The sequence below is a fragment of the Oncorhynchus nerka genome, linkage group LG17 (genome assembly GCF_034236695.1).
Source record: "Oncorhynchus nerka isolate Pitt River linkage group LG17, Oner_Uvic_2.0, whole genome shotgun sequence".
NCBI classification, from domain to species: domain Eukaryota; kingdom Metazoa; phylum Chordata; class Actinopteri; order Salmoniformes; family Salmonidae; genus Oncorhynchus; species Oncorhynchus nerka.
The window spans coordinates 32,076,468-32,099,926 of record NC_088412.1 but is presented as its reverse complement, the minus strand read 5'-3'; the positions used below and the strand labels follow the sequence as shown (position 1 = coordinate 32,099,926).

Below are 23,459 nucleotides of genomic sequence, written 5' to 3'. Positions count from 1 at the left end.
AAGAGTAGAGGGGATAGAAGAGATAAAGGGGGAGAAATAGAGTAGAGAGGGGATAGAAGAGTGGAGAGGGGATAGAAGAGTGGAGAGGGGATAGAAGAGTGGAGAGGGGATAGGGGATAGAAGAGTGGAGAGGGGATAGAAGAGTGGAGAGGGGATAGAAGAGTAGAGAGGGGATAGAAGAGTAGAGAGGGGATAGAAGAGTAGAGAGGGGATAGAAGAGTAGAGATGGGATAGAAGAGTAGAGAGGGGATAGAAGAGTAGAGAGGGGATAGAAGAGTAGAGAGGGGATAGAAGAGTAGAGAGGGGAGAAATAGAGTAGAGAGGGGATAGAAGAGTAGAGAGGGGATAGAAGAGTAGAGAGGGGATAGAAGAGTGGAGAGGGGATAGAAGAGTAAAGAGGGGAGAAATAGAGTAGAGAGGGGATAGAAGAGTAGAGAGGGGACAGAAGAGTAAAGAGGGGAGAAATAGGGCAGAGAGGGGATAGAAGAGTAGAGATGGGATAGAAGAGTAGAGAGGGGATAGAAGAGTGGAGAGGGGATAGAAGAGTAAAGAGGGGAGAAATAGAGTAGAGATGGGATAGAAGAGTAGAGAGGGGATAGAAGAGTGGAGAGGGGATAGAAGAGTAAAGAGGGGAGAAAGAGAGTAGAGGGGATAGAAGAGTGGAGAGGGGATAGAAGAATAAAGAGGGAGAAAGAGAGTAGAGGGGATAGAAGAGTGGAGAGGGGATAGAAGAGTAAAGAGGGGAGAAAGAGAGTAGAGAGGGGAGAAAGAGAGTATAAAGGGGATAGAAGCGTAGAGAGGGGATAGAAGGGTAGAGGGGTAGAAGAGTAGAGAGGATAGAAGAGTAGAGAGGGGATAGAAGAGTAGAGAGGGGATAGAAGAGTAGAGAGGGATAGAAAAGTGGAGAGGGAATAGAAGAGTAAAGAGGGGAGAAAGAGAGTAGAGAGGGGATAGAAAAGTGGAGAGGGAATAGAAGAGTAAAGAGGGGAGAAATAGAGTAGAGATGGGATAGAAGAGTAGAGAGGGGATAGAAGCGTGGAGAGGGGATAGAGGAGTAAAGAGGGGAGAAAGAGAGTAGAGGGGATAGAAGAGTGGAGAGGGGATAGAAGAGTAAAGAGGGGAGAAAGAGAGTAGAGAGGGGAGAAAGAGAGTATAAAGGGGATAGAAGCGTAGAGAGGGGATAGAAGGGTAGAGGGGTAGAAGAGTAGAGAGGATAGAAGAGTAGAGAGGGGATAGAAGAGTAGAGAGGGATAGAAAAGTGGAGAGGGAATAGAAGAGTAAAGAGGGGAGAAAGAGAGTAGAGAGGGGATAGAATTGTAGAGAGGGGATAGAAAAGTAGAGAGGGAATAGAAGAGTAAAGAGGGGAGAAAGAGAGTAGAGAGGGGAGAAAGAGAGTATAAAGGGGATAGAAGGGTAGAGGGGTAGAAGAGTAGAGAGGATAGAAGAGTAGAGAGGGGATAGAAGAGTAGAGAGGGATAGAAGAGTAGATATGGGATAGAAGAGTAGAGGGGATAGAAGAGTAGAGAGGGGGTAGAAGAGTAGAGAGGGGATAGAAGAGTAGAGAGGGGATAGAAGAGTAGAGAGGGGATAGAAGGGTAGAGAGGGGAGAAAGAGAGTAGAGATGGAAGAGGAAAGCCAGGAAGATCAGTGTAGTTGACAGATAGAGGCAGCAGCACCAAGCATTCCCAACAGATAATCACATAGTACACACAGAACAGCCCTGTCGCCTCCTCTTAATTATGACTGTGTAAGTGAATGTGAGGTAAAAGTGAACGTGGTTGTGTGTACCTGGTACACAGCCTGTTCACACTGTTTGTCTTTCTGGGCTTTCTTCTCCATCTCCTCCCTCTGTTTGATGTCATAGATGAGCTGGAACAGGTCCCGGAGGTCCAGGATCACTGGTTCTGCCTGGGAGGTGGAGAGGAAGTAGAACACTGTTATAGCTCTGTGGGTAACCAACCAGGTCACCCCTGATACAAGTCAGTATTCCACGTTCATCCATGGCTGAGGACGTCGGGAGAATGACGTGAAAACCCGCCTCTAGGGGCAACAGTGAGCACTGTTACTTTCAAATAGGTTTCAGTTTTTCTGGGGCGTTGTGGATGGGCTCGGGGATGGGCGTACAGAGTTAATACCTTAACCCTTACCTTTACCATTCAGAGTTAATACCTTAACCCTTACCTTTACCATTCAGAGTTAATGCCTAATGTTAAACAAAAATGTGACTTTTGGAACAACTTTGAAATGTGATGTTTGAGAAACATGGATGAACGTCTAATTCTGACGTGAGACTGTGAGAGCTGGTTTTAACACACACACACATATAGAGGCATATACAGGCTGGCGCACACTCTCACACACACACACACACACACACACACACACACACACACACACATTCACAGTGTAATAAAGCATTAGGATGTGAGGTCTTAGTTTCACTATGAACAGATTCGGAGCAGAGAGCTTGGGATTCTGAGGGGTGAGCCTGGGGAACAATGAAATATAGATCATGTTTAATATTTGATTGAGGCATAACAGGGAGTTCCCAGACAGTGTTCGGACATCACCAGTACAGTGTTGCGTTCCAACATGTTCCTACTTCCTTCCTACCCCATCTGAACTCGGATTCAGTCTTAGATAAATCATGTGGTGTGGGTCTCAATCTCTTCTCTCCTTTCCTCTCTCGCACTTTCTCTGTTCCCTCTCTCTTCTCCCTGTATATAATTAGTAGTGAACAGACATCTCTCTTGTCGTCTCTGTCCTCAGAAAACACTACAGGGACGGAACTCTCCTAGCACACCCAGAGGAGTACATGGCAGCTTGCTGGGTTGTTCTGTTTCCCAGGGCGCCAGGTCAGTTCCTGGGAGGATTGACGGGTCGTTAGAGGTGATGACACACTCACACACTCATCGAGTCGCTACGGGAAATCAATATGGCAGCAGAGAGCAGAGACCTCACACAAAACACAGACACGAGACACAGACAGCAACAACACAGAGAGAATATAGACACACACACACAGCAGAGCAGACGAGGCTCTCTATCTGTAGAGGGCTGATTCGAGGATCAGTATCTTAATGTGAACAGGACAATGTTCCCTGCGGCAAGCAGAGGACAATGGGGAGTCATGGACAACAGAAAAGCACACAAAGGCACGTACACACACACACACACACACACACACACACACACACACACACACACACACACACACACACACACACACTGTGTGGTACTCACAGACTGTGCTGTCTTGATGGCTACGAAGCGGTGGTTGCCCTCTTTCCCACAGACATAACCAAAGGCTCGGTGGTCTGTGATGTCCTTGGCGATGTAAGAGATCTCATGGACCGCATGGTGGTGCTGGAGGACCTGAGAGAGACCAGGCAGAGAAACACAGTCAGAGACTGGACCCCTGATCTAGAGATAAAAAGAAGAGAGGAAAGAAGGGAAGAGAGAGAAGAGAGAGAGAAGGGAGAGAGAGAGGAGAGAGAGAGGAGAGAGAGAAGAGAGAGAGAGAAGAGAGAGAGAGAAGAGAAGAGAGAGGAGAGAGAGAGAAGAGAGAGAGAGAGGAGAGAGAGAGAGAAGGGAGAGAGGAGAGAGAGAGGAGAGAGAGAGAGGAGAGAGGAGGGAGAGGATCTGGCAGTACTTATTTTCAGAGCTCAGACAGCTCTCAGCAGGAAGTGGCCCTCACACACCCCTTGCCAAATTGAGGACAGACGGAGGGAGACCGTCACACTATTCCCTGTGAGCCTCTGTTGTGTTGTTGTGCCAGGCAGGAAGAGGGGGATTAGACCTCCTCAACCCACACACAGACACATACCCACACACACACACACACATACATACCCGCCTGCTCGTTTAACAGTCTTTAGTTCCCCTGCTCTCCCCAGTTTAGCCAGAGCGTTTGCGCCAGGGAGGGATGGCTGTGCCCATGGCAGATGGCACTGGTTGTCCCAGAGAACGGGAGACGGGACTGACTCTACCCACACACTCACGCATACTTACACTGACTTCCAAACACACACAAACACACATAGCACGCTCAAACATGCATACCGATGCCACACATACACCCACACACATCCGTGTACGTGTGTTTGTGTGTGTGAGTGTAAATGGCAAAGACAGTCGCGTCGCTGCAGGCAGTGGAGTTGATCATTTCATCTGCTCACTGGATGTGTCACTACAGGCAGAGGCAATCTCAGAACGCAGCACTGACACCCAAAACACAGAGATGTGTATCTGTCAACCCCACACAGAGCTCTGACAGTACAGAGCATCCGGCAGCAGCTACAGTGGTAGGAGACAGAGGCCGTGTGTGTGACTGATGCCTTCTATATTTAATAAGTAGGCTGATGATTGTCATCACTCCCATTGACTGACCTAACAATAATAAGAGCCCCTCCCCTCCAATCACCAAGCCAGCAGGAGAGGCCCCGGGACCACACGCACAAACACTCAGGACGTACGCACGCCCACACAAACATGCACGCATGTCCCGTTCCGGTAGATTGAACCCAGGTTTCTCGTCCGAGACTGAGGCTGGAGAGGGGTTGACATACGAAACTTTTCCTTTCTCTCTTAAAGGCCTCTCCCTCTCTCCACCCCTCCATCACCACGGTGACCATGACGGAGAGAGAGCGAGAACATGTGGGGACGGAGGAGAGATTAATGTTCCCCCGCTCGTCTTCTCTATCCGCCACGACCTTCCCTCTTCTGTGAGAGAAGCTCATCCATCCATCCGTCCATAAGGGGGGTTGGGGGATGTAAGCAATATGGCTGCAGGGTGGGAGGTAGAGGGGCAAGGCCACCTACACACACACACACACACACACCGTGGCACCCTGCACACAGAGAAAGACAGACTGCACTGATATCAGACGATAAACCAGGTTTGTATTCTGATCTACTTAGGAGGTTTCAATTAGGTCCTCCTGATTTCCCCCGGGACTCTTTAGAGCGGCCTCATTAACAAGCCCACCTGTCCCCCTGGACCAATACCACACACACACACACACAGACACACACACACACACACACACACACACACACACACACACACACACACACACACACACACACACACACACACACACACCTTTAAAACTCACCCCAAACTTCTCATCAAAGATCTTGATCCCTCCAAAGGAGACAGTTAGAAACACCTTCTGTTTGTGGTCTCCTTTAGACCGCCCTGCTGCTGCTATACCCTACAGAACAGACACAAAGAGACAGTTAGAAACACCTTCTGTTTGTGGTCTCCTTTAGACCGCCCTGCTGCTGCTATACCCTACAGAACAGACACAAAGAGACAGGATATAGAAACACCTTCTGTTTGTGGTCTCCTTTAGACCGCCCTGCTGCTGCTATACCCTACAGAACAGACACAAAGAGACAGTTAGAAACACCTTCTGTTTGTGGTCTCCTTTAGACCGCCCTGCTGCTGCTATACCCTACAGAACAGACACAAAGAGACAGGATATAGAAACACCTTCTGTTTGTGGTCTCCTTTAGACCGCCCTGCTGCTGCTATACCCTACAGAACAGACACAAAGAGACAGTTAGAAACACCTTCTGTTTGTGGTCTCCTTTAGACCGCCCTGCTGCTGCTATACCCTACAGAACAGACACAAAGAGACAGTTAGAAACACCTTCTGTTTGTGGTCTCCTTTAGACCGCCCTGCTGCTGCTATACCCTACAGAACAGACACAAAGAGACAGTTAGAAACACCTTCTGTTTGTGGTCTCCTTTAGACCGCCCTGCTGCTGCTATACCCTACAGAACAGACACAAAGAGACAGTTAGAAACACCTTCTGTTTCGGTCTCCTTTAGACCGCCCTGCTGCTGCTATACCCTACAGAACAGACACAAAGAGACAGGATATAGAAACACCTTCTGTTTGTGGTCTCCTTTAGACCGCCCTGCTGCTGCTATACCCTACAGAACAGACACAAAGAGACAGTTAGAAACACCTTCTGTTTGTGGTCTCCTTTAGACCGCCCTGCTGCTGCTATACCCTACAGAACAGACACAAAGAGACAGTTAGAAACACCTTCTGTTTGTGGTCTCCTTTAGACCGCCCTGCTGCTGCTATACCCTACAGAACAGACACAAAGAGACAGGATATAGAAACACCTTCTGTTTGTGGTCTCCTTTAGACCGTCCTGCTGCTGCTATACCCTACAGAACAGACACAAAGAGACAGTTAGAAACACCTTCTGTTTGTGGTCTCCTTTAGACCGCCCTGCTGCTGCTATACCCTACAGAACAGACACAAAGAGACAGGATATAGAAACACCTTCTGTTTGTGGTCTCCTTTAGACCGTCCTGCTGCTGCTATACCCTACAGAACAGACACAAAGAGACAGGATATAGAAACACCTTCTGTTTGTGGTCTCCTTTAGACCGCCCTGCTGCTGCTATACCCTACAGAACAGACACAAAGAGACAGGATATAGAAACACCTTCTGTTTGTGGTCTCCTTTAGACCGCCCTGCTGCTGCTATACCCTACAGAACAGACACAAAGAGACAGTTAGAGACACCTTCTGTTTGTGGTCTCCTTTAGACCGCCCTGCTGCTGCTATACCCTACAGAACAGACACAAAGAGACAGGATATAGAAACACCTTCTGTTTGTGGTCTCCTTTAGACCGCCCTGCTGCTGCTATACCCTACAGAACAGACACAAAGAGACAGTTAGAAACACCTTCTGTTTGTGGTCTCCTTTAGACCGCCCTGCTGCTGCTATACCCTACAGAACAGACACAAAGAGACAGGATATAGAAACACCTTCTGTTTGTGGTCTCCTTTAGACCGCCCTGCTGCTGCTATACCCTACAGAACAGACACAAAGAGACAGTTAGAGACACCTTCTGTTTGTGGTCTCCTTTAGACCGCCCTGCTGCTGCTATACCCTACAGAACAGACACAAAGAGACAGGATATAGAAACACCTTCTGTTTGTGGTCTCCTTTAGACCGCCCTGCTGCTGCTATACCCTACAGAACAGACACAAAGAGACAGTTAGAAACACCTTCTGTTTGTGGTCTCCTTTAGACCGCCCTGCTGCTGCTATACCCTACAGAACAGACACAAAGAGACAGGATATAGAAACACCTTCTGTTTGTGGTCTCCTTTAGACCGCCCTGCTGCTGCTATACCCTACAGAACAGACACAAAGAGACAGGATATAGACACACACACACGTCTACTTACTGTAAATGGAGAAAAGCGAGGAGGAGGAAAGAGCAGAAGTGTGTGCGTGTGTGTGTGTGCGTGTGTGTGTTTGTGTGTGCGTGTGTGTGTTTGTGTGTGTGTGTGTGTGTGCGTGTGCGTGTGCGTGTGTGTGTGTGTCAGGGTTTCCGCTAGCCAGTAATAGCTGGCTTTTGTCTGATTAAAAAAAATAGAGAAGCAGATCAATAAAATTAGCGCCGGCCAATTGTCCAGTCGACGTAAATACATTTGACTGGTCATGCTTATCGGTCTACAGGTTCATTTGCATAATTTTGTGGAATTAAATTAGCGCGTGTGTACAGTCTATTCGTTATGTATCTTAGCACACGGGTACAGAATACATATACAGAGCCTTCGAGGGGAAAATCTGTCTGCCGGCAGAAGAGTTGCTGCCGCAGCATCTGTGATGTGTTCTAAACAACAGGGAACTCTGAAAAAGACCCGCTCAAAATCTGTTTTATCCAGCCTAGGACTACCGGATGAATGAATCTGGGATCTATCGTCCCAACTGGCTCAGAGTCTGTTTGGAATAGGCTATTTCTTTGTCGACAAGCTGACCCAAGCCTTGACATATGCTAGTTATTTTGCTGTTCGTTACTCGTCTTGTTGGCTGAGGAAAAGTACATGTGGACAGTTATTCTAACATGTTCAAAATGCACATCAGATTTTGGTAAGAAGGACCACAAACCGTTGCATCCTCGACTTGCATGTTCTGTTCAAATGAATTACCATAGTTTCAATGTGATTTGTGTCATTCCGAGCACCGTGGGTGGACGCTCTAATCAGGTTACGCATCCAATGCAAAAAGCTCCGGTAAATTTCTCAAATGTCCGGTAAATTAAAATGTTGCCGGTCAAATGTCCGGAAACCCTGGTGTGTATTGCCTGTCTGGATGAGCAAATTGGGAAATAAGTTGATCAATGCACCGTTTGCCTCTGCTCCTCACCCTCACCTCTTCTCTCCTCACCCTCACCTCTTCTCTCCTCACCCTCACTTCTCCTCTCCTCACCCCTCACCTCTTCTCTCCTCACCTCTCCTCTCCTCACCCCTCACCTCTCCTCACCTCAACCCTCACCTCTCCTCACCTCAACCCTCACCTCTCCTCTCCTCACCTCTCCTCACCTCTCCTCACCTCAACCCTCACCTCTCTCTCCTCACCTCTTCTCTCCTCACCCTCACCTCTTCTCTCCTCACCCCTCACCTCTCCTCTCCTCACCCCTCACCTCTCCTCTCCTCACCCTCACCTCTTCTCTCCTCACCCTCACCTCTTCTCTCCTCACCCCTCACCTCTCCTCTCCTCACCCTCACCTCTCCTCACCTCAACCCTCACCTCTCCTCACCTCAACCCTCACCTCTCCTCACCTCAACCCTCACCTCTCCTCACCTCACCCTCACCTCTCCTCTCCTCACCCTCACCTCTCCTCACCTCAACCCTCACCTCTCCTCAACCCTCACCTCACCTCTCCTCACCTCAACCCTCACCTCTCCTCACCTCAACCCTCACCTCTCCTCTCCTCACCCTCACCTCTCCTCACCTCAACCCTCACCTCTCCTCTCCTCACCCTCACCTCTTCTCTCCTCACCCTCACCTCTTCTTTCCTCACCCTCACCTCTCCTCTCCTCAACCCTCACCTCTCTCCTCTCCTCACCCTCACCTCTCCTCTCCTCACCTCTCCTCTCCTCACCTCTCCTCACCTCAACCCTCACCTCTTCTCTCCTCACCCTCACCTCTTCTCTCCTCACCCTCACCTCTCCTCAACCCTCACCTCTCCTCACCCTCACCTCTCCTCTCCTCACCCTCACCTCTCCTCACCTCACCCTCTCCTCACCTCAACCCTCACCTCTTCTCTCCTCACCCTCACCTCTTCTCTCCTCACCTCTCCTCTCCTCAACCCTCACCTCTCCTCTCCTCACCTCTCCTCTCCTCTCCTCTCCTCACCCTCACCTCTTCTCTCCTCACCCTCACCTCTCCTCTCCTCACCCTCACCTCTTCTCTCCTCAACCCTCACCTCTCCTCTCCTCACCCTCACCTCTTCTCTCCTCACCCTCACCTCTTCTCTCCTCTCCTCTCCTCAACCCTCACCTCTCCTCTCCTCACCCTCACCTCTCCTCTCCTCACCCTCACCTCTCCTCTCCTCACCCTCACCTCTCCTCACCTCAACCCTCACCTCTTCTCTCCTCACCCTCACCTCTTCTCTCCTCACCTCTCCTCTCCTCAACCCTCACCCTCACCTCTCCTCTCCTCACCCTCACCTCTCCTCACCGTCACCTCTCCTCACCTCAACCCTCACCTCTTCTCTCCTCACCTCTTCTCTCCTCACCCTCACCTCTCCTCTCCTCAACCCTCACCTCTCCTCACCTCTCCTCTCCTCACCCTCACCTCTTCTCTCCTCACCCTCACCTCTTCTCTCCTCACCCCTCACCTCTCCTCTCCTCAACCCTCACCTCTCCTCTCCTCACCCTCACCTCTTCTCTCCTCACCCTCACCTCTTCTCTCCTCACCCTCACCTCTCCTCTCCTCACCCTCACCTCTTCTCTCCTCAACCCTCACCTCTCCTCTCCTCACCCCTCACCTCTTCTCTCCTCACCCTCACCTCTTCTCTCCTCACCACCTCTCCTCTCCTCAACCCTCACCTCTCCTCTCCTCACCCTCACCTCTCCTCTCCTCACCTCTCTCTCTCCTCACCCTCACCTCTCCTCACCTCAACCCTCACCTCTTCTCTCCTCACCCTCACCTCTTCTCTCCTCACCTCTCCTCTCCTCAACCCTCACCCTCACCTCTCCTCTCCTCACCCTCACCTCTCCTCACCGTCACTCTCCTCACCTCAACCCTCACCTCTTCTCTCCTCACCTCTTCTCTCCTCACCCTCACCTCTCCCTCTCCTCAACCCTCACCTCTCCTCACCTCTCCTCTCCTCACCCTCACCTCTTCTCTCCTCACCCTCACCTCTTCTCTCCTCACCCCTCACCTCCTCCTCTCCTCAACCCTCACCTCTCCTCTCCTCACCCTCACCTCTTCTCCTCCTCACCCTCACCTCTTCTCTCCTCACCTCACCTCTTCTCTCCTCACCTCTCTCCTCTCCTCACCCTCACCTCTTCTCTCCTCACCCCTCACCTCTCCTCTCCTCAACCCTCACCTCTCCTCTCCTCTCCTCACCCCTCACCTCTCCTCACCCCTCACCTCAACCCTCTCCTCTCCTCACCCTCACCTCTTCTCTCCTCACCCCTCACCTCTCCTCTCCTCAACCCTCTCCTCTCCTCACCCTCACCTCTTCTCTCCTCACCCCTCACCTCTCCTCTCCTCAACCCTCACCTCTCCTCTCCTCACCCTCACCTCTCCTCTCCTCACCCCTCACCTCTCCTCTCCTCACCCCTCCTCTCCTCACCCCTCACCTCTCCTCTCCTCACCCCTCACCTCTCCTCTCCTCACCCCTCACCTCTCCTCTCCTCACCCCTCACCTCTCCTCTCCTCACCCCTCCTCTCCTCACCCCTCACCTCTCCTCTCCCCTCACCTCTTCTCTCCTCACCCCTCACCTCTCCTCAACCCTCACCTCTCCTCTCCTCACCCTCACCTCTCCTCTCCTCAACCCTCACCTCTTCTCTCCTCACCCCTCACCTCTCCTCTCCTCACCCCTCACCTCTCCTCTCCTCACCCTCACCTCTCCTCTCCTCACCCCTCACCTCTCCTCTCCTCAACCCTCACCTCTCCTCTCCTCACCCCTCACCTCTCCTCACCCCTCTCTTCTACTCACCCTTCACTTCTCCTCACCCTCACCTCTTCTCTCCTCACCCCTCACCTCTCCTCACCCCTCACTTCTCCTCACCCCTCACTTCTCCTCATCCTTCACTTCTCTTCCCCCGAATCTCTCCTCACCTCTCCTCACCCCTCCTCATCTCTCCTCACCCCTCACTTCTCCTCACCCCTCACTTCTCTTCATCCTTCACTTCTCTTCCCCCTCATCTCTCCTCACCTCTCCTCACCCCTCACCTCTCCGCACCCCTCTTCTCCTCACCCTTCACTTCACTTCTCCTCACCCCTCTCTTCTCCTCACCCCTCACTTCTCCTCACCTCTCCTCATCCTTCACTTCTATTCACCCCTCACCTCTCCTCTCCTCACCCCCTCACTTCTCCTCACCCCTCTCTTCTCCTCATCCTTCACTTCTCCTCACCCCTCACTTCTCCTCACCCCTCTCTTCTCCTCATCCTTCACTTCTCCTCACCCCTCTCTTCTCCTCATCCTTCACTTCTCCTCACCCTCTCTTCTCCTCACCCCTCACCTCTCCTCACCTCTCCTCTCCTCACCCCTCACTTCTCCTCACCCCCCTCACTTCTCCTCTCCTCACCCATCACCTGTCCTCACCCCTCACGTCTCCTCACCCTCATCTTTCCTCACCTCTCCTCACCCCTCACCTTTCCTCACCCCTCCTCACCCATCACTTTTTTCACACCATCCTTCCATCACACAACTACCCAGCATGTTAAATGAGATAGGAGCCTAAATCACTATCCTCACCTCCCCTATCTTCTCTCCCCCATCTCCACCTCATTATGCTCCATTATTACCCTAGACCCCTTCCCCCTCATTCCCTGTCCTCGGGGTCAAACACACACACACTCACCTTGAGCTTCATCATGGAGTCTTGACAGAGTTTGTCTCCCCTTGCGGCCGTGACTTCGTCCAGACCAATGAGTTTAGCCTTGTAGCGAACGCCATCCCCCTTAAACCGCCTGATCAACCCGGCCTCGCTACGATCCTGCCCTGAGAGACAGAGAGACACAAACACAGAGTCAGTACAGTACAATAAACACACAATGACTATGACCCCCATCCCTCCCTATTCTATCTCTCTATCTCTATCCATCCTTCTATATTATATATTCTATCTCTATCCATCCCTCTCTATTCTATCTCTATCATCCCTCTCTATTATATCTCTCTATCCATCCCTCTCTATTATATCTCTCTATCCATCCCTCTCTATTCTATCTCTATCATCCCTCTCTATTCTATCTCTATCATCCCTCTCTATTCTATCTCTATCCATCCCTCTCTATTCTATCTCTATCATCCCTCTCTATTCTATCTCTATCATCCCTCCCTATTCTATCTCTATCATCCCTCTCTATTCTATCTCTCTCTCTATCCATCCCTCTCTATTCTATCTCTATCCATCCCTCTCTATTCTATCTCTATCATCCCTCTCTATTATATCTCTCTATCCATCCCTCTCTATTATATCTCTCTATCCATCCCTCTCTATTCTATCTCTATCATCCCTCTCTATTCTATCTCTATCATCCCTCTCTATTCTATCTCTATCCATCCCTCTCTATTCTATCTCTATCATCCCTCTCTATTCTATCTCTATCATCCCTCCCTATTCTATCTCTATCATCCCTCTCTATTCTATCTCTCTCTCTATCCATCCCTCTCTATTCTATCTCTATCCATCCCTCTCTATTCTATCTCTATCATCCCTCTCTATTCTATCTCTATCATCCCTCTCTATTCTATCTCTATCATCCCTCTCTATTCTATCTCTATCATCCCTCTCTATTCTATCTCTATCCATCCCTCTCTATTCTATCTCTATCCATCCTTCTATATTATATATTCTATCTCTATCCATCCCTCTCTATTCTATCTCTATCCATCCCTCTCTATTCTATCTCTATCATCCCTCTCTATTCTATCTCTATCCATCCCTCTCTATTCTATCTCTATCATCCCTCTCTATTCTATCTCTATCATCCCTCTCTATTCTATCTCTATCCATCCCTCTCTATTCTATCTCTATCATCCCTCTCTATTCTATCTCTATCCATCCCTCTCTATTCTATCTCTATCATCCCTCTCTATTCTATCTCTCTATCCAGCCCTCTCTATTCTATCTCTATCATCCCTCTCTATTCTATCTCTATCATCCCTCTCTATTCTATCTCTATCATCCCTCTCTATTCTATCTCTCTATCATCCCTCTCTATTCTATCTCTATCATCCCTCTCTATTCTATCTCTATCATCCCTCTCTATTCTATCTCTATCATCCCTCTCTATTCTATCTCTATCATCCCTCTCTATTCTATCTCTCTATCATCCCTCTCTATTCTATCTCTATCATCCCTCTCTATTCTATCTCTATCATCCCTCTCTATTCTATCTCTATCATCCCTCTCTATTCTATCTCTATCATCCCTCTCTATTCTATCTCTATCATCCCTCTCTATTCTATCTCTCTATCATCCCTCTCTATTCTATCTCTATCATCCCTCTCTATTCTATCTCTATCATCCCTCTCTATTCTATCTCTCTATCCATCCCTCTCTATTCTATCTCTATCATCCCTCTCTATTCTATCTCTATCATCCCTCCCTATTCTATCTCTATCCATCCCTCTATATTCTATCTCTCTATCCATCCCTCCCTATTCTATCTCTCTATCCATCCCTCTCTATTCTATCTCTCTATCCATCCCTCTCTATTCTATCTCTATCATCCTTCCCTATTCTATCTCTCTATTCATCTCTCCCTATTCTATCTCTCTATCCATCCCATCTCTATCTCTATCCATCCCTCCCTATTATATCTCTCTATCCATCCCTCCCTATTCTATCTCTATCATCTCTCCCTATTCTATCTCTCTATTCATCCCTCTCTATTCTATCTCTCTATCCATCCCTCCCTATTCTATCTCTATAATCTCTCCCTATTCTATCTCTCTATTCATCCCTCTCTATTCTATCTCTCTATACATCCCTCTCTATTCTATCTCTCTATCCATCCCTCTCTATTCTATCTCTATCATCCTTCCCTATTCTATCTCTCTATTAATCTCTCCCTATTCTATCTCTCTATCCATCCCAACTCTATCTCTATCCATCCCTCCCTATTCTATCTCTCTATCCATCCCTCTCTATTCTATCTCTCTATCCATCCCTCTCTATTATATCTCTCTATCCATCCCTCTCTATTCTATCTCTATCATCCTTCCCTATTCTATCTCTCTATTCATCTCTCCCTATTCTATCTCTATCCATCCCATCTCTATCTCTATCCATCCCTCCCTATTATATCTCTCTATCCATCCCATATCTACCTCTATCCACCCCTACCCATTCCCTCCCCATTCTATCTCTATCCATCCCTCCCCATTCTGTCTCTCTATCCATCCCATCTCTACCTCTATCCACCCCTCCCTATTCTATCTCTCTATCCATCCCATCTCTACCTCTATCCACCCCTCCCTATTCTATCTCTCTATCCATCCCATCTCTACCTCTATCCACCCCTCCCTATTCTATCTCTCTATCCATCCCATCTCTACCTCTATCCACCCCTACCCATTCCCTCCCCATTCTATCTCTCTATCCATCCCATCTCTACCTCTATCCACCCCTCCCTATTCTGTCTCTCTATCCATCCCATCTCTACCTCTATCCACCCCTCCCTATTCTATCTCTCTATCCATCCCATCTCTACCTCTATCCACCCCTCCCCATTCTGTCTCTCAATCCATCCCATCTCTACCTCTATCCACCCCTCCCTATTCTATCTCTCTATCCATCCCATCTCTACCTCTATCCATCCCTACCCATTCTATCTCTCTATCCATCCCATCTCTATCTCTATCCACCCCTCCCTATTCTATCTCTCTATCCATCCCATCTCTACCTCTATCCACCCCTCCCCATTCTATCTCTCTATCCATCCCATCTCTACCTCTATCCACCCCTACCCATTCCCTCTCTGAATGATGGTGTGACATGTTGTTCTTATCTCCTCTCTCTTTCTGTTTCCCCTCTCTTCTCACACTCTCTATTATCTATGTGTGTAGTGTGTATTGAGTGCGTGTACTAGTGTGTTTGTGTGTGTTGTCCTTGCTCCTCTCTCTATGTTATCTCCTGTGGTTAGTAAAGTACTCCTCACAGACAACAGAGTGGGAGGGAGGGAGGAAGATAATTAAGAAAATTCCCAAAGTTGAGAAAAGCTTTGACTATGTACAGACTCAGTGAACATAGCCTTGCTATTGAGAGATGCCGCAGAAGGCACAACTGGCTCTCGAGAGCACACTGCCCACAAAATGAGGTGGAAACTGAGTTGCACTTCCTAACCTGCCAAATGTATGACCATATTAGAGACACGTGCAGTTGAAGTCAGAAGTATACATACACCTTAGCCAAGTACATCTAAACTCAGTTTTTCACAATTCCTGACATTTAATCCTAGTACAAACTCCCTCTTTTAGGTCAGTTAGGATCACCACTTCATTTTAAGAATGTGAAATGTCAGAATAATAGAAGAGAGAATGATTTATTTCAGCTTTAATTCCCACATTTATTGGGAATAATTATTTATTTCAGCTTATGGGTCAGAAGTTTACATACACTTAAATAGTATTTGTTAGCATTGCCTTTAAATTGTTTAACTTGGGTCAAAATGTTTCAGGTAGCTTTCCACAAGCTTCCCACAATAAGTTGGATGAATTTTGGCCCATTCCTCCTGACAGAGCTGGTGTAACTGAGTCAGGTTTGTAGGCCTCCTTGCTCACACACGCTTTGTGATGACCACTTCAATACCTTGACTTTGTTTTCCTTAAGCCATTTTGCCACAACTTTGAAAGTATGCTTGGGGTCATTGTCCATTTGGATGACCCATTTGAGACCAAACTTTAACTTCCTGACTGATGTCTTGAGACGTTGCTTCAATATATCCCCATAATTTTCTTTCCCTCATGATGCCATCTATTTTGTGAAGTGCACCAGTCCCTCCTGCAGCAAAGCACCCCACAACATGATGCTGCCACCCCTGTGCTTCATGGTTGGGATGGTGTTCTTTGGCTTGCAAGCCTCCCCCTTTTTCCTACAAACATAATGATGGTCATTATGGCCAAACAGTTCTATTTTTGTTTCATCAGACCAGATGACATTTCTCCAAAAAGTACGATCTTTGTCCCCATGTGCAGTTGCAAACCTTAGTCTGTTATTTTTATGGTGGTTTTGGAGCAGTGGCTTCTTCCTTGCTGAGCGGCCTTTCAGGTTATGTCCATATAGGACTCGTTTTACTGTGGATATAGATACTTTTGTACCTGTTTCCTCCAGCATCTTCACAAGGTCCTTTGCTGTTGTTCTAGGTTTGATTTGCACTTTTCGCACCAACGTTCATCTCTAGGAGACAGAACGCGTCTCTTTCCTGAGCGGTATGACGGCTGCGTGGTCCCATGGTGGTTATACTTGCGTACTATTGTTTGTACAGATGAACTTGGTACCTTGAGGCATTTGGAAATTGCTCCCAAGGATGAACCAGACTTGTGGAGTTCTTGGTTGACATCTTTTGATCTTCCCATGATGTCAAGCAAAGAGGCACTGAGTTTGAATACATCCACAAGTACACCTCTTCTGGAATTTTCCAAGCTGTTTAAAGGCACAGTCAATTTAGTGTATGTAAATTTCTGACCCACTGGAATTGTGATACAGTGAATTATAAGTGAAGTAATCTGTCTGTAAACAATTGTTGGAAAAATTACTTGTGTCATGCACAAAGTAGATGTCCTAACCGACTCCTAAGAAATTTGTGGAGTGGTTGAAAAACAAGTTTTCATGACTCCAACCTAAGTGTATGTAAACTTCCGACTTCAACTGTATTTCCCTCAGATTACACAGACCCACAAAGAATTCTAAAACTAATCAAATTTTGATAAACTCCCATATTTAATAGGTGAATACCACAGTTACCATCACAGCAGCAAGATTTGCAACCTGCTGACAAAAGAAAATGGCAACCAGTGAACATACACTATATGGTCTTCCTTATGGTGTGTGTAACTGTAATTTGACAGCCAGCCAAACCATTTAAAAAGAAACTGAATCATTGTCAGGATTCCAAAAACCTCCAGTGTTTTATTGATGAAACAAAGTGAAAAAGCTTTCAAATGCTTTTACAAGGATTGCAGGAGAGAACCAGCAGTTATCAGCAGCAACCGTTCTCAACAATGACTCTTAACTAAATTCATTCCTGGTTCCCTTTTCAGCGCCAAAGAAAAATCGCAAGTTAGATGTCGTTAAATAGGCCACCGGGTGGACATTATCAATATGAACATACAGTGCATTCGGAAAGTATTCAGACCCCTTGACTTTTTCCACATTTTGTTACGTTACAGCCTTGTTCTAAAATTGATTCAAAAGTTTTTTTCCCCTCATCAATCTAAACACAATACCCCATAACGACAAAACAAAGAAAGGTTTTTAGAAATGCTTTTAAATGTATAAAAAAAAACTGAAATATCACATTCACATAAGTATTCAGACCCTTTACTCAGTACATTGTTGAAGCACCTTTGGCAGCGACTTTCAAGTCTTCTTTGGTATGACGCTATTCAAGACCTCTTGACTTTTTATGTTGCTTACGTTATTCTAAAATTGATTTTTTTAAATTCCCTCATCAATCTACATACAATACCCCATAATGACAAAGCAAAAACAGATTTTTATCCATTTTTGCAAATAAAAAACAACTACTGAAATATCAAATATTCAGACCCTTTACTCAGTACTTTGTTGAAGCAACTTTGGCAGCGATTACAGCCTCGAGTCTTCTTGGGTATGACGCTACAAGCTTGACAAACCTGTATTTGGGGAGTTTCTCCCATTCTTCTCTGCAGATCCTCTCAAGCGATGTCTCTCCAGAGATGTTTGATGGCTTCAAGTCCGGGCTCTGTCTGGGCCACTCAAGGACATTTAGAGACTTGTTCCGAAGCTACTTCTGCGTAGTCTTGGCTGTGTGTTTAGGGTCGTTGTCCTGTTGGAAGGTGAACCTTCGCCCCAGTCTGGGGTACTGAACGCTCTGGAGCAGGTTTTCATCAAGAATCTCTCTGTATTTTGCTCTGTACATCTTTCCCTTGATCCTGACAAGTCTCCCAGTCCCTGCCGCTGAAAACATCCCCACAGCATGATGCTGCCACCATGCTTCACCGTAGGGATGGTGCCAGGTGTCCTTTAGACGTGACGCTTGGCATTCAGACCGAAGAGTTCAATCTTGGTTTCATCAGACCAAAGAATCTTGTTTCTCATGGTCAGAGTCCTTTAGGTGCCTTTTGGCAAACTCCAACCGGGCGGTCATGTGCCTTTTACTGAAGAATGGCTTCCGTCTGGCCACACTACCATAAAGGCCTGATTGGTGGAGTGCTGCAGAGATGGTTGTTATTCTGGAAAGTTCTCCCATCTCCACAGAGGAACTCTAGAGCTCTATCAGAGTGACCATCAGGTTCTTGGTCACCTCCCTGACCAAGGCCCTTCTCCCCCGATTGCTCAGTTTGGAAGAGCTGCCAACTCAAGGAAGAATCTTAGTGGTTCCAAACTTCTTCCATTTAAGGTGGAGGCAAATGATGGAGGCAACTATGTTCTTGGGGACCTTCAATGCTGCAGACATTTGTTGGTACCCTTCCCCAGATCTGTGCCTCGACACAATCCTGTCTCTGGGCTCTACGGACAATTCCTTCGACCTCGTGGCTTGGTTTTTGCTCTGACATACCACTGTCAACTGTAGGACCTTATATAGACAGGTGTGTGCCTTTCCAAATCATGTCCAATCAATTCAATTTACCACAGGTGGACTCCAATCAATTTTTTTAAACATCTCAAGGATGATCAATGGAAACAGGATGCACCTGAGCTCAATTTCAAGTCTGATAGCAAAGGGTCTGAATACTAATGTAAATAAGGTATTTCTGTTTAAAACATTTGATACATTTCTAAATGTCTAAAAACCTGTTTTTGCTTTGTCATTATGGGGTAGTGTGTAGATTGATAAGGGACATTTAAAAAAAAAATCCATTTTAAAATAAGGCTGGTAAACATAACAAAATGTGGAAAAAGTGAAAAGGTCTGAATACGGTCTGAAAGCATTAAAAACCCTGAATGAGGCAGAGCAAATAGCATTGTAAATAAAACTCATGTATGTTTATTTATTTTCCCTTTCGTACTTAAACTCTTCAATATTTTTACCACACTGTACATCGCCACAATATAACATTCAAAATGCCTCTATTCTTTTAAAGCAGTGTAATGTTTACTGTTTATGTATGGTTGTTTATTTCCCTATTATTCAGTATCTATTTCACTTGCTTTGGCAATGTATGTTTCCCGTGCCAATAAAGCCCTTTTGAATTGAATTGTGAGAGAGAACGAGAGAGACCCTCAGGGGATGAGACTTTAGCCTGATCTGTCGCAGCTCTCTCAGGACCTTAGTCCAGTTCCATCACTCTGAGATGAAACACCACACACATACGATAGGCAAGCAGGAAGCACTGGGTACCGGGGGGGTTTAGAGTTTCAGTGCCTTGCTGAAGAGACCAGCGGCAGTAGGTACTGATTACAGAAACCCTACAGCCCTGAGATTCAAACCGCCAATAAATCCATTTGCTGGGCTAACTCTGGAACCTAAATCCAATCAAATCAAATCAAATGTTATTGGTCACATACACATGGTTAGCGGATATTATTGCGAGTGTAGCGAAAAGCTTATGCTCCTAGATCCGACAGTGGAGCAGTATCTAACAGGTAATATCTAACAATTCCATAACAAAACCTAATAAACCAAATCTAGTAAAGGATGAAAGGGATGAGAATAAATAAGTGTAAAATACAGTGGGGCAAAAAAGTATTTAGTCAGCCACCAATTGTGCAAGTTCTCCCACTTAAAAAGATGAGAGAGGCCTGTAATTTTCATCATAGGTACACTTCAACTATGACAGACAAAATGAGAAAAAAATCCAGAAAATCACATTGTAGGATTTTTAATGAATTTATTTGCAAATTATGGTGGAAAATAAGTATTTTGTCAATAACAAAAGTTTATCTCAAGTTTATTCTGTAAGTCTTCACAAGGTTTTCACACACTGTTGCTGGTATTTTGGCCCATTCCTCCATGCAGATCTCCTCTAGAGCAATGATGTTTTGGGGCTGTTGCTGGGCAACACAGACTTTCAACTCCCTCCAAAGATTGTCTATGGGGTTGAGATCTGGAGACTGGCTAGGCCACTCCAGGACCTTGAAATGCTTCTTACGAAGCCACTCCTTCGTTGCCCGGGCGGTGTGTTTGGGATCATTGTCATGCTGAAAGACCCAACCACATTTCATCTTCAATGCCCTTGCTGATGGAAGGAGGTTTTCACTCAAAATCTCACGATACATGGCCCCATTCATTCTTTCCTTTCCTTTCAGTCGTCCTGGTCCCTTTGCAGAAAAACAGTCCCAAAGCATGATGTTTCCACCCCCATGCTTCACAGTAGGTATGGTGTTCTTTGGATGCAACTCAGCATTCTTTGTCCTCCAAACACGACGAGTTGAGTTTTTAACAAAAAGTTATATTTTGGTTTCATCTGACCATATGACATTCTCCCAATCTTCTTCTGGATCATACAAATGCTCTCTAGCAAACTTCAGACGGGCCTGGACATGTACTGGCTTAAGCAGGGGGACACGTCTGGATCTGCAGGATTTGAGTCCCTGTCGGTGTAGTGTGTTACTGATGGTAGGCTTTGTTACTTTGGTCCCAGCTCTCTGCAGGTCATTCACTAGGTCCCCCTGTGTGGTTCTGGGATTTTTGCTCACCGTTCTTGTGATCATTTTGACCCCACGAGGTGAGATCTTGCGTGGAGCCCCAGATCGAGGGAGATTATCACTGGTCTTGTATGTCTTCCATTTCCTAATAATTGCTCCCACAGTTGATTTCTTCAAACCAAGCTGCTTACCTATTGCAGATTCAGTCTTCCCAGCCTGGTGCAGGTCTACAACTTTGTTTCTGGTGTCCTTTGACATGTCTTTGGTCTTGGCCATAGTGGAGTTTGGAGTGTGACTGTTTGAGGTTGTGGACAGGTGTCTTTTATACTGATAACAAGTTCAAACAGGTGCCATTAATACAGGTAACGAGTGGAGGACAGAGGAGCCTCTTAAAGAAGAAGTTACAGGTCTGTGAGAGCCCGAAATCTTGCTTGTTTGTAGGTGACCAGATACTTATTTTCCACCATAATTTGAAAATAAATTCATTAAAAATCCTACGATGTGATTTTCTGGATTTTTTTGTCTGTCATAGTTGAAGTGCACCTATGATGAAAATTACAGGCCTCTCTCATCTTTTTAAGTGGGAGAACTTGCACAATTGGTGGCTGACTAAATACTTTTTTGCCCCACTGTATATGGATGAGCAGTGACAGAGCTGCTAAGATGCAATAGAAAGTAAAGAATAGATAGTGAAGGATACAGTATATACAGTTGAAGTCAGAAGTTTACATACACTTAGGTTGGAGTCATTATAATTCGTTTTTCAACCACTCCACAAATTTCTTGTTAACAAACTATAGTTTTGTCAAGTCGCTTAGGACATCTACTTTGTGCATGACACAAGTAATGTTTCCAACAATTGTTTACAGACAGATTATTTCACTTATAATTCACTGTATCACAATTCCAGTGGGTCCAAAATGTACATACACTAAGTTGACTGTGCCTTTTAAACAGCTTGGAAAATTCCAGAAAATGAAGTCGTGGCTTTAGAAGCTTCTGATAGGCTAATTGACACCATTTGAGTCAATTGGAGGTGTACCTGTGGATGTATTTCAAGGCCTACCTTCAAACTCAGTGCATCTTTGCTTGACATCATAGGAAAATCAAAATAACTCAGCCAAGACCACGTTCATCTGTACAAACAATAGTACACAAGTATAAACACCATGGGACCACGCAGCCGTCATACCGCTCAGGAAGGAGACGCGTTCTGTCTCCTAGAGATGAACGTACTTTGATGAGAAAAGTGCAAATCAATCCCAGAACAACAGCAAAGGACCTTGTGAAGATGCTGGAGGAAACAAAATAACAACAGCCAAGCTTTAAAAGGCTGCTCAGCAAGGAAGAAGCCACTGCTCCAAAATCGTCATAAAAAAGACAGACTACGGTTTGCAAATGCACATGGGGACAAAGATCGTACTTTTTGGAGAAATATCCTCTGGTCTGATGAAACAAAAATAGAACTGTTTGGTCATCATGACCATGTTTGGAGGAAAAAGCGGGAAGTTTGCAAGTCGAAGAACACCATCCCAACCGTGAAGCACGGGGGTGGCAGCATCATGTTGCGGGGGTGCTTTGCTGCAGGAGAGACTGGTGCACTTCACAAAATAGATTATTATGAGGAAGGAAAATGATGGGGATATATTGAATATATATATTGAAGCAACATCTCAAGACATCAGTCAGGAAGTTAAAGCTTGGTTGCAAATGGGTCTTCCAAATGGACAATGACCCAAAGCATACTTTCAAAGTTGTGGCAAAATGGCTTAAGGTCAACAAAGTCAAGGTATTGGAGTGGCCATCACAAAGCCCTGACCTCAAACCTATAGAACATTTGTGGGCAGAACTGAAAAAGCATGTGCGAGCAAGGAGGCCTATAAACCTGACTCGGTTACACCAGCTCTGTCAGAAGGAATGGGCCAAAATTCACCCAACATATTGTGGGAAGCTTGTGGAAGGCTACCTGAAATGTTTGACCCAAGTTAAACAATTTAAAGGCAATGCTACCAAATACTAATTGAGTGTATGTAAACTTCTGACCCACTGGGAATGTGATGAAATAAATCAAATCTTAAATAAATAATTCTCTCTATTATTCTGACATTTCACATTCTTAAAATAAAGTGGTGATCTTAACTGACCTAAGACAGGGAATTTTTACTAGGATTAAGGTATATGTAAACTTCCGACTTCAACTGTCAATATAAGATCAGTAATGCCAGATATGTAAACATTTTTAAAGTGGCATTATTATAGTGACTAGTGTTCCATTTATTAAAGTGGCCAATGATATCAAGTCTGTAAGTTGGCAGCTGCCTCTCTGAGCTAGTGGTGCCTGTTTAACAATCTGATGGCCTTGAGATTGAAAAACAGCTTCTATCTCTCTGTCCCAGCTTTGATGCACCTGTACTGACCTCGCCTTCTGGATGGAAGTGGGATGAACAAGTAGTGGCTCGGGTGGTTATTGTCCTTGATTATATTTTTTGCCTTCCTGTGACATTGGGTGGTGTAGGTGTCCTGGAGGGCAGGTAGTTTGGCCCCGGTGATGTGCTGTGCAGACCGCACCACCCTCTGGAGAGCCCTGCGGTTGTGGGCAGTGCAGTTGCCATACCAGGTGGTGATACAGCCCAACAGGATGCTCTCAATTGTGCATCTGTA

General features: G+C 46.4%; 1 protein-coding gene across 1 annotated transcript in view; it reads right to left on the bottom strand.

Moving 5' to 3' along the window:
• LOC115145129 (disabled homolog 1-like) overlaps nucleotides 1-23,459 on the bottom strand; it is a 75,369-nt gene that overhangs the window by 37,412 nt on the left and 14,498 nt on the right. Inside the window, exons 3-6 of the mRNA XM_065003120.1 lie at nucleotides 11,862-12,001; nucleotides 5,118-5,216; nucleotides 3,244-3,375; nucleotides 1,789-1,908 (exon numbers count right to left, since the gene is read on the bottom strand). Coding sequence (XP_064859192.1) covers nucleotides 1,789-1,908; nucleotides 3,244-3,375; nucleotides 5,118-5,216; nucleotides 11,862-12,001 — 491 coding nt within the window. The remainder of the gene's footprint in view (nucleotides 1-1,788; nucleotides 1,909-3,243; nucleotides 3,376-5,117; nucleotides 5,217-11,861; nucleotides 12,002-23,459) is intronic.